General features: G+C 39.2%; 1 protein-coding gene across 2 annotated transcripts in view; it reads right to left on the reverse strand.

Moving 5' to 3' along the window:
- Positions 1-7,129: 7,129 nt before the first annotated feature.
- NUDT13 (nudix (nucleoside diphosphate linked moiety X)-type motif 13) overlaps positions 7,130-10,980 on the reverse strand; it is a 28,405-nt gene continuing 24,554 nt past the window's right edge. Inside the window, exons 7-8 of one of the 2 annotated variants that reach the window (XM_006887545.1) lie at positions 9,942-10,096; positions 7,130-7,330 (exon numbers count right to left, since the gene is read on the reverse strand). In XM_006887545.1, the coding sequence (XP_006887607.1) occupies positions 7,130-7,330; positions 9,942-10,096 (356 nt within the window). The remainder of the gene's footprint in view (positions 7,331-9,941; positions 10,097-10,980) is intronic. The other variant, XM_006887546.1, reaches the window with a different exon arrangement.

Genomic DNA, 10,980 nt, shown 5'->3' on the forward strand with positions numbered 1-10,980 from the left:
CATCTAACATCAGCTACGATATCCCTAGTACCACACCCCTTATAAACCCAGCCTGGACTTCTGGCAGTTCTCTGCTTATGTGCTGTTCCAGTTGTTTTTGGATAATCTTCAGTAGAATCTTGCTGGTATGTGAAATCAATGATATTGTTCTATAGTTTCCACACTCCATTGGATCACCCTTCTTTGGAATGGGAACAAATATAGATCTCTTCCAAGAAAAAGAGTTAGGAAATATAATTTTTTAAAAGATGATTTTTCAAGGGAGCTCTGGTGGCCTAGTGGCAAGAAGTTGCACTGCAATTCCAGAGGTACACAGTTCAAATCCACCAGATGCTCTGCTGGAGAAGGAGGGGCAATCTCCTGTACCAGTCAGATCTGATTTGACGGTACACACACACAAAATTTAAAAAAAAAATTATTTTTCCAAGATAGCACAACATGAACATTGTAAAGAATCATCACAGTGATTTGAAGAAGACAAAGTATTTAAAAGTCCTTGAATTCATAATGATGCACAAGAAGTAACAGAAGAGACACTCAGAGGGAAAAAATACAGTGAAAAAAAATGCATTGGTCATCATTATAGGTAACTAGGAAATTGACTTCTTGTTCTGAAAATTTAGAGATCTAAAAAAATAAAGTTTTTACCTCTCCTTTCTGGTTTGAAATCAACAGTTACAGAAAATTTTCACTGATTATGGAAGGATTTAGAAAATCCTAACTTGTCAGCCCTTTTCTAATTTTTTAAAAAATTTATTATAGAATTAGATAAGGAAGTGTTGGAGAATATTAACATGTAAGAACTCAGGTTAATGCAAAAAAGTGGGTAAACCAGATACTCCAACTCCACTAAGGTGAACTTTGTTGGCATAGAGTTATGTGTTGGGTTGCTGACTGGTTGGTTGATGGTCCCAATCAGCCAGGTGCTCGGAGAGCGAACAATGAGCCAGCCTCTTCCCACTAAGGTTCACAGCACTGGATCCCTGATGGAAATGGTGCCACATCAGTGCATTTGTGGTTGGTTGTTGTTGGGTTTTTTTTTTTAAGATACAATACATAGTATTGGTTTCTTAAGAAATATTCTTGCCAGGAAGGTGAGCCTCTTGATACCAAGAAGAACAGACAGATCGAGGATGTAAAACATACTATGGAACAACTGACCCAGCTTTTCCCATTTACATCCATGGTATTCTTCTTTTTTTAAAAAAAAAAAAACTACACTACAAACAAATTAATAGGGAGACTTTGTATTCTGGTTTGAACAACCAACTATATAAGAATTTTTGAAACAGTAAAGAAAATGTGAATAATGTACAAAATGTTATGTGTAATAATGAATTGGACTGATGTAAGAAAAATACTCATTTAGAGATTCATAATTATGTAGGGGTAAATTTGTATAATTATTATTTGCTTTAAAGTATTTAAAGGAAAAAAGAATAATTGAAGTAAGTGTAGCAGAATCTTTGTAATGATGTTTTTAGATATTATTAGCCTTTGAATTGGCCTGATTCATGGTGACTCAGATACAGTGGAATCAAATACTTCCAGGTCTGGCTGTATCCAAATGATGGATTCCAGATCAGACCGTTGAGATCCATCAAGTTTTTACTGGCTACTTTTTCTTAGTCCACTCAAGCCTCTATATGAGGGCTCATTTAAAAAATACTTGTATGTGCATAGGAATCTCTTAGAAGGTCCCGTTCATTTATTTTATCCTCTCCTGGTTGTAGATTTTTCAGGATGCTTGGAAGACTGTTTATGTTGTGGATTAAGACTTCTAGAGTTCTTTCAAGCTTTTCTTTAATGAAGTTTATAGTCCTTGGTTTTAGTCCTAGGTCCATGATCCATTTTGAGTTGGTTTTTGTGTATGGAGTGAGGTGTGGATCTTGCTTGAATTTTCTACAGATACTTTTCCAATTTTGCTGCATCATTTGTTAAAAAGGCTTTTATTTTCCCACTTAACTGATTTCATCTCCTTGTCAAAAATCAGTTGACCATAGGTAGATGGGCTGATCATTGGATTCTCAATTCTATTCCATTGATCTATGTGTCTGTCATTGTACCAGTAACACTTTGTCTTGACCACCACCGTAGGATTTGAAATCAGGGAGTGAGATGCCTCCTGCCTTGTTTCTCTTTTTAAGGAGTGCTTTGCTTATTAGGGGCCTCTTTCCATTCCAAATGAAATTGGAGATTGCCTTTTCCATCTTACTAGAGAATGGAATTGGTATCCAACAGGGTAAAAAGGGAAACCACAGACTGCGAAAAAAAAAATTTGGTAATGACATGTCATATAGGGACTTTTATCTAGAATTTATAAAATACTCGAGCACCACAACAAGATAAAGATCAACAATCCAATTGAAAAATGGGCACAGGATATGAATAGACCACCAAAAAGGCATTCAGATGGCAAACACACACATGAAGAAATGTTCAAAATCCTTAGCTCTAAGAGAGATGCAAATCAAAACAACTATGAGATATGATCTCACCCCAGTAAGAAGAGCAAAATTTAACAGATCAGCAAACATCAAATGCCGGCAAGGTTGCGGAGAAACTGGAACCCTTATTCACTGTTGGTGGGAGTGTAAAATGGTATGGAAGGCTGTATGGCACTTTCTCAAAAAAACTGCATAGAAATACCATTTGACCCAGCAATTCCACTACTGGGAATATACTCTAAAGAAACCATAAATGCCACCCAAGCAGATATATACACACCCATGTTTATTGCAGCTTTGTTCACAATAGCAAAGGGTTGGAAACAAACCAAGTGCCCATCAACAAACCAATGGATAAAGAAGCTGAGGTATATTCACACAATGGAAGATTATACTGCATTGAAATACAAAGAACTCATGAATTATTATACAAAATGGGTGACCCTGGAGGATATTATGCTGAGTGAAATATCTCAGTCACAAAAGGACAAATACTGCATAGTGTCACTGTTGAAAAATGGGACTGACATTGGGGTTGCGGGGAGACAGAGAGAAGGAATAAATAATGTATACTGCACTGAAGCAGATGAGGAACTGTTTAAAAGTGATATATGATTAGGTATTATTATCATGACAGGAATCCAGAATGAAGGCTGCATAGTGGAGCGGCCCTGGGAGGGAGGGATTGTATAACAATGAAAGAATGGTTTTGTTTTTTTTTACTTTTCAAAGAGAAGAGTGAATTGGGTGGGAGGTGTGGGCAGGGAGAAAAACGCAACAATGAATGAATGGAAATTCAAAGTCTCTGTAAAACATTCATTAAAATTAATAATTAAAAAAATACTTGTAAGATCACATTTACATCAACTGTAAGTAGAAAGCAGGGAAATAAGTAAAAATAAGCAGTGCAGGTAAACAGAGTAAATGTCTGACCTCACAAAAAAATCTGAGAATCTTAGTGACAGGAGCAGCTCTGTATGTTAAACTCTGTGCTACCAGGACCCCATGGGAACTAGTCTCTCTCTCTTTCCTTTATATTGCATCAGAACCAATTCATAGCTGTACTTTGGACATGTTGTAAGAAGGGGCTGGTCCTTAGAGAGGGACATTATGCTTGGGAGGGTGGAGGGACAGCGCAGGAGAGGAAACCTCTCTATGTGGTGGATTGATTTCAGTGACTGGGGTAATCGGGATGGGTGTGTCGGAGACAGTGTGATTGGCACAGGACAGAGCAGGGTTTAGTGCTGTTGCATGTACATAGGGTCACTGAGTTGCAAGTGACTCGATGGCACCTAACAACAGCAAAGGGATGTTCTCACTATATCTTGCCATATGAAAGCAAAAACATTAGAAATAATTCCATCATGTTCCCTCTCTAGAGATGAAGAAGGAATCAGAAGAATGGTAATAGTAGTTGCTATATCCCAACTTCTAGTGGCTTAGTGTTGAGGAGTTGTGCTGCCAACCCAAGAGCATGTGGTTTGAATCCACCAGCTGCTTCATGCGGAAAAGATGGGCAATCTCCTCTCATACTGAAAACCCTTGAGAGGGTCAGTTATGAATCAGTTCTAACTCAATGGTGTACAACAGCAACAACAAAAACATATCCCAACCAGATGGATTGAATAGTGACCTTCTCACAGCAGAAATTGTGAGGATGGCGCCAGATAGGCCAGGGCTCACTGTTTGAGATTGATATGAGTTGTTGGCAACTAACAACAACAGCTCATACTAGTAGAAACTAAGCATTCCATGCCCCTTCCAGCTCTTCGTCTTATTTTCACAGGGGCTGACTGACTTGAGCCTAAAAGTGTTACATGCTAATTTAACAAAAACAGCTCATGAAAATAGACTTTAATCACATAGGGCAGTATTTTAAAGAATTTTAAATATATCTTTATTATTTATTTGATCTTACATTTCAAATACACTAGATGATCAGAAAAAGGTTTCCTCACAAGATACTCACGGTACAGTAAGGTTATTTTCACTAAGGGGAGGTAGACATGAATCAATAGGTTTCTTTTCCACTGCAGTGACCAGGGCTTACTTAATGTTGACTCAGGCGCACTCTGGTGGCAAATACCTTTGCTTGTAAAGTTTTACTTGTTTTTGCTGTTCTGCTTCATGGATGCAGCTGTGTTCTTGTCCATAGGACCTTCCTAACTTATTGCCACATAGATACTTTCGAGCCAGGTAATCCCTGTACCAAAGTCTCCTTTATCTGAATGCTCTGCTCTTTTAATCAGTATCTACATCCCCACCCTACCCTCTTCTGTCCCAGCTTGCAGATATTCTTGGAATTCAAACGCAAAACCCTCCTCCTGCTCCTGACTCCAGGGGAGACAAAGTTCAATAGTGTGGCTTTTCCTATTAGCCACTCTTCCAAGAAAATACGAATCAAAAAGTAAACAGTTACTCCACACTGAGTTTGAGAAACTCACAACCAGGAACCCTGCACACTCTCCTTTTCATTGGTGTTTTCAGACTGGGGTGTGTACACATGTACTCACAAACACACCCATTTAGAGTTGGAAAGACTGGAAGAGGGGAATACATGGACCCTGAACTGTTTTCTTCTAATTGCTAGATATGAAGAAATCTCAGGACGCCACTTTCGAGTGTACCTTTCCCTTCTCCCCATAGGGTCAGCCTACGCATGAGGGCAGGCTGCCAATCTAACAGGACAGTCAAGTTCCATGCAATATCTCCTGATGCAAGGAATTCTGGTTTCCCCAAAACACTGATGGTTTTCTGGCAACAGAGAGCAATGACCCTTTGAGATAAAGACTGCCCCAATTTTTCCAGTTCCAGAATCCCTTTTGGGTAGTCCTGTGAAGACTGATGTGTGAATGCTCTTGGGGTTTCTGAATTCTGTACTCTTGCATTTTTTTAACAATTGTACCTGAAATTATCTGCATATTCTCCAATTTTTCATCATTTTTTAGATGAAAACTTGAAGATTATTTCTTCCTCACATTACATTAGTCTTTTCACAGACTCTGAAAGTGGAGTCAAACAACTGCCACATAAAAAAAGAGATGCACCTTAAATTATCACTTTCTGCAATTTCCTTTCTTGAAAGGATGGAAAAACACATCTGAATAAAGGTGTAGAAATGTATTTTATTTCCCCCAATAAATTCATCTCCATTATGACTAGGTATAGAATGGTATATACAAATGATGAGGGTTTTTAAATTTAGTTCACCCCATAAAGCTCACAAAATGGAACTATTAAATTCTTTCCTTTAGATGATTTGGAAAATGGGCCTTCTTTTTTTAATTTTATTTATTTTTGTGTGATATCGTCAAATCGGATCTGACTGGTACAGGAGGAAATTATTCCTCCTTCTCCAGCAGAACATCTGGTGGATTCAAGAAAAAAATGGGCCTTTTATTTCACTCTCATGAATATTTGTCTTACAGCTGAAGTCCATCTATAACTACTGAGTGTGCAAATGGCAGTAACCATTCCATATAGGAAATAAGCATGGCGAAGTAATGGTCTTTTCTCTGGTGCAAAAACGAAGCCACAGAAGACAACAGAGCTGAAAACAACAAAAATTTATTATCTTATGCCCTGCCTCGATTTGACTACCTCCCCAGAACTCATTGCATATGGCTCAATGCCGAAGAAGATTTTGACCCTGTGCCCAATTCCTTTCAAATGACTTAAAATATCATAGTTATTTTACTATCATGTACTAGGTAATTCCCAGTACAAGAATTTAAAAAATGCTATGCTGTATTATTCTAATTCTATAAAGTATGAAGTAACTTACTGTTCACCTGAGATTTATTATGCAATTTAAACAATAAAATAAAAAGTTTTAAAGAAAATCATACCAGGCACATTTTGGCAGTTAGTATTACAAGATATTTCCTTCCAAGGTCTAAGAAGACAATGAGTATACAAAGACCTATATACAAATTAAAGACTTCCATTGGTGGGTTTTGGGAGGGTTTTTTTGTCAGAAAAATTTATATTTAGCCAGCTAATTTAGATGATCCCAATTTTGTTGGCCACATCCAAAGCATCATAATCAGGAGCAAGTCGAACATAGGACTTCTTCTCTCCATCAGACCTAATCAAAGTGTTGACCTTGGCCACATCAATGTCATAGAGCTTCTTTACAGCTTGTTTAATTTGGTGCTTGTTGGCCTTGACATCCACAATGAACACAAGTGTGTTGTTATCTTCTATCTTTTTCATAGCTGACTCTGGTCAGGGGAAATGTGATGATGGCATAGTGGTCAAGCTTGTTTCTCCTGTAGGCACTCTTCGGGGGTATTTGGGGTGCCTTCAGAGTCTCAGCGTCTTAGACTGCCAAAAGGCGGGTAATGTGCAAATTTTTTTTTTTACTTGTGGATGCCCTTCAGGACTGCCTTCTTGGCCTTTAATACTTTTGCTTTGGCTCCAGATTTCGGAAGGGCAGGGGCTTCCTTCTTCTCTTCTGGCGCCATCTTCGTAGAAAGGGCAGCCTTCCATTCATTTTGACAGCTGACATCTAATCAGTTTTTCTTCTCACCTGACAATTTTTGAGGAGTGTCTCATGGTGGATTAATCTTCTGCTCTGTCTTGTGAGACTGGCCTGGAAGTGGCCTTTGTCACCTCCCCTTATCAATTACTCTCCAGGATGCCTCTCAGAGATACTTGGAGAGATGGTGGTTTGACCTGCACTAAGCAGGCAGAGAAGAACATTTATGGTTTTCCAACCACTCCTTAATCAACCGGTGAGCAATGGCTAACCTGGGAGGCAGCCAGAATGGGAAGGATCCATCCTTTTGTTGGGAGTATGGTCCTTTTCTCCTCAGGGCTGTGGCCACTTCATCATGACTGAACCAGGAAGCTGCCTCCAGTTCTCTAGAATTTACCTGGATCTCAAAGATAAAAAGAACAGGATGTTAAGTTAGAAGCTACCAAAGTTAGACTATTATGGCCAAATGCAAAAAACAAAAAACCCAAACACAACAATGAAAAGGTTCCAGAACCTAGGGTCCACTGGTGAGGAGAAAATCAGTCTTAGAACTTTCCCAGGAGCAAAAGAGACATAACAATTGAGAGTTAAATATTAAAAAATTTTAAGGGAGCCCTGGTGGCCTAGTGGCAAGAAACTATGCTGAAATCCCAAAGGCATGTGGTTCGAATCCACCAGATGGTCTGCTGGAGAAGGAGGGGCAATCTCCTCCTGTGCCAGTCACATGCAATTCAATGGTACACAACAAGAAAAAAGAGAAAGGAAAAACAATTACAAGATTTTAAAGGTAAAATACATTAAAATATTCAGAAAGAGTGATTGTCATTGAAGGATAAATTATGACTATATTTACTATTTGTGCTTCTATTGATGGTATAGCTTTTAATAAAGAATGTACAAACACTGCTCTTTTTTAAACGCAAAGGACTAATGACAATATCTTCTTTGCAAGAAGTAAAGTAATACAAGTTGCATCCCAGGAAGCAGAGACTGATGAGAGAGAATTCCTACAGAAACTGAAGGGCCCAGTAGGCAGATTTTGAACCTCTCTCAGGAATGCCGCAGAAAAGCAAGTGAGATTTTTTTTAAAGGAAAAAGAACAAAAAAGCAAGTGAGAATTGGTAAGACAAATCTAAGTCCACCTAGATCAACCAGAAATTCCTATGATTTTTCATCATTCATCTCCAACATCCTGACTGACTTGAGCAATAAGGCCAAACTTTAAATCAATCATCAAATTTGCTATATTGTTGAACCTCAGTATTCAAAGAGGATTCATTCTAGGATCACTGAAGATCAAAAAACCCACAAATGCTCAAGTCCCTTTTATATAATGATGCAGTATTTACATACGACTGCATACATTCTTGTATACTGTAAATCATTCAAGTTTCATTACTGTTATGGGCTGTCAACTATCACAGCGATTCTATGAACAATGGCTCTTAATGTTTTTAAATAGCACTTTATGTCTCTCAGCCCCCAAATATCTTTTTATTAGTAGTTGGTTGAATTCAAGGAATAGAACCTATAGAATAGCTGACTACTGCAGACCTTCTAGTATATGCAACACATAGCAGTCTGCAGTCAGAGAAAAATTTACCAAGGAACGATAATGTCGGTTTGAGGATTAAGGTGCACCTGATTCAGGTTATGGTCTTTTCAATCACTTATTATGCATCTAAGAGCTGGATAATGATGACAGAAGAACTGATGCCTTTCAACTGCAGTGTTGGAGATTACGAAATATCCCATGGGCTGCCAAGAGAACAAACAGATACGTCTAGGAGAAAGTTCAGTCAGAGAGCCCCTTGGAAGCAAATATAAGGAAGCTTCATCTCACATGCTTTGGGAAAATTGCTAGAAGAGACTATTCCTTGGAGAAGGACATCATGCTTGGAAAGGTGGAGGGATAATGAAAGACAGGAAGAGCCTCAACAAAATTAACTGACACAGTGACTGCAGCAATGGGCTCACATATGCCAAAGAATGTAAGGATGACACAGGAGAGGACAGGGTTCAGATCTATTGTTCATATGGTCACTATGAGTCGTACTCAAATCAATGGCATAACAACAATAATTATATACAAAGGATGCTCTGCTCTTGTGGCTAAGTGGCAAGGAGTTGCATTACTAACCCAAAGGTACCCTGTTTAACTACACTAGCTGTTCTGTGGGGGGAAAAATGGATAATCTCCTCCCACGGGATTTACTACTTCCAAAAACCTGCTGGAGGGTCAGCTTTGAGTATTACTTGATGGTATATAAAAACAACAAGTATATGCATGACACTCTGTTAAATCCTGATAATGAAAGATGAATGGTCTCATAAACTGAGATATGTACAAGGGGGAAGTCTGGTCATATTGGCCAACTCAGTAGTGATTATTTATTTATGTCCTTTGTTGTTATATACCTGAGTAGGAACTGAACCACTTCTTGCCTGGTGGTAAGAAGCTGTGCTGCAATTCCAAAAGCAACTGGTTCAAATCCAACAGCTGCTCTGACATAGGAGGATGGGCAATACCCTGCTGTGCGATTTGCTGCCTCTGAAAACCCTCTGGAGGATCACTACGGGTCAGTTCTGACTTGATGGCAAACAACAACAAAACAAACAGCACCAGAGGATATGCCCATCATTTTCCTGTGGAGCAGCTGGTGGATTCAAATTGCTTACTTCTGCTTGGCAGTGCAATTTCTTACCACTAAACCACTAGAGCTCCCTCGTTTTTCCTTTACTAGACTGCAAATTCCTTGAGAGTAAAAATCATACACTTTACAGTTTTGTGTAATCTAGTGAATGAGTGAGACAGTGCTGAGCTAGACAAGAACCAGCTGGCTAGCAGAACAGATTATGTGCTGTCGAGTCACCTGAGAATCACAGCAACGTTATGTTCTTGTTCAGAACTCTGACCTATCCTGAGCCAGTCTCACTGTCTCTTCTAAACTACTCCTATGAGAACAGATTAAGCAAAGGAAATGTCATAGTATAAAGGAAGTATAAGAATTTACCTCTGTCTGCCCTGGTTTCACAGTTGCATGACAAGCAATCATGAGTGAACTATTGGGAAAGGGCCAGTGCTGGGACGCAGAATACTGCAGTCTTTCCACCTCCAATCCCACCTCTTCTGCAACTTCTCGCCGGACAGCTTCTTCCAGAGTTTCACCTGTAAACACTCAGATTAATTCAGGATAGTCCTGCAGTGGGAAGGGTGATACATATATGGCTATTTGTGAGGGAGCACATAGCTGGCTCCAAAGTTTCAATGAAATGCTCTGGGGAGCCCCCTAAGTCTCTGAGCCTCTACAACAATAGGGATCAGCTCTGAAGGGGGCTGTGGAACTTCTGTGCTTACACCCACTAGGTTTGTTATGATACAAAGCAGGAGTGACAGTTCTAAAGGAGCTCTGGTGGTCTAGTGGTAAGGAATCATGATATCAACCTAAAGGGGCACGATTCAAATCTACCAGCTGCTCTGTGGGAGAAAGACACTCTCCTCCCATGCGATCTACTGCCTCTGAAAACCCACTGGTGGTCAATTATGCGTCAGCTCTGACTTGGTGGTACTCAACATCAGGAAAGAGGGGGAGGGAAATGGAGAAACTACGAGTGGGCAGAGTCCCTCTGGAATGATGAAAATGTTCAATTTAAATTTATTAAAGAATTAAGGAAAAATGTTCTAATGCCACATTTTATCATATACAAATTTTACCCCAAAGATCAAACAAAAAAATGCTACTACTGTGCAGGAATATGAAATTCTAGTGTTACTGTTATGCATGCCAACACATTTTGGTAGAAATGTACTAATAGGTGTAGCCTAAACATCAAAAAAAATAACATACACTAATGGATGGAGTGCTCACCAAGTTGTGCCAAGAAATCTGGAGAATAACCACTTGGCCAACTGACTGGAAGGGATCTATATTTGTTCCCATTCCAAAGAAAGGTGACCCAACTGAGTGTGGAAACTACAGAACAGTGTCATTGATTTCACATGCAAGCAAGATTCTACTGAAGATTATGCAAAACCGATTAGAACAGCACATC

This window comes from Elephantulus edwardii, unplaced genomic scaffold, assembly GCF_000299155.1.
Source record: "Elephantulus edwardii isolate Elephantulus edwardi_28Jun2011 unplaced genomic scaffold, EleEdw1.0 scaffold00058, whole genome shotgun sequence".
In the NCBI taxonomy this organism is placed as follows: Eukaryota; Metazoa; Chordata; class Mammalia; order Macroscelidea; family Macroscelididae; genus Elephantulus; species Elephantulus edwardii.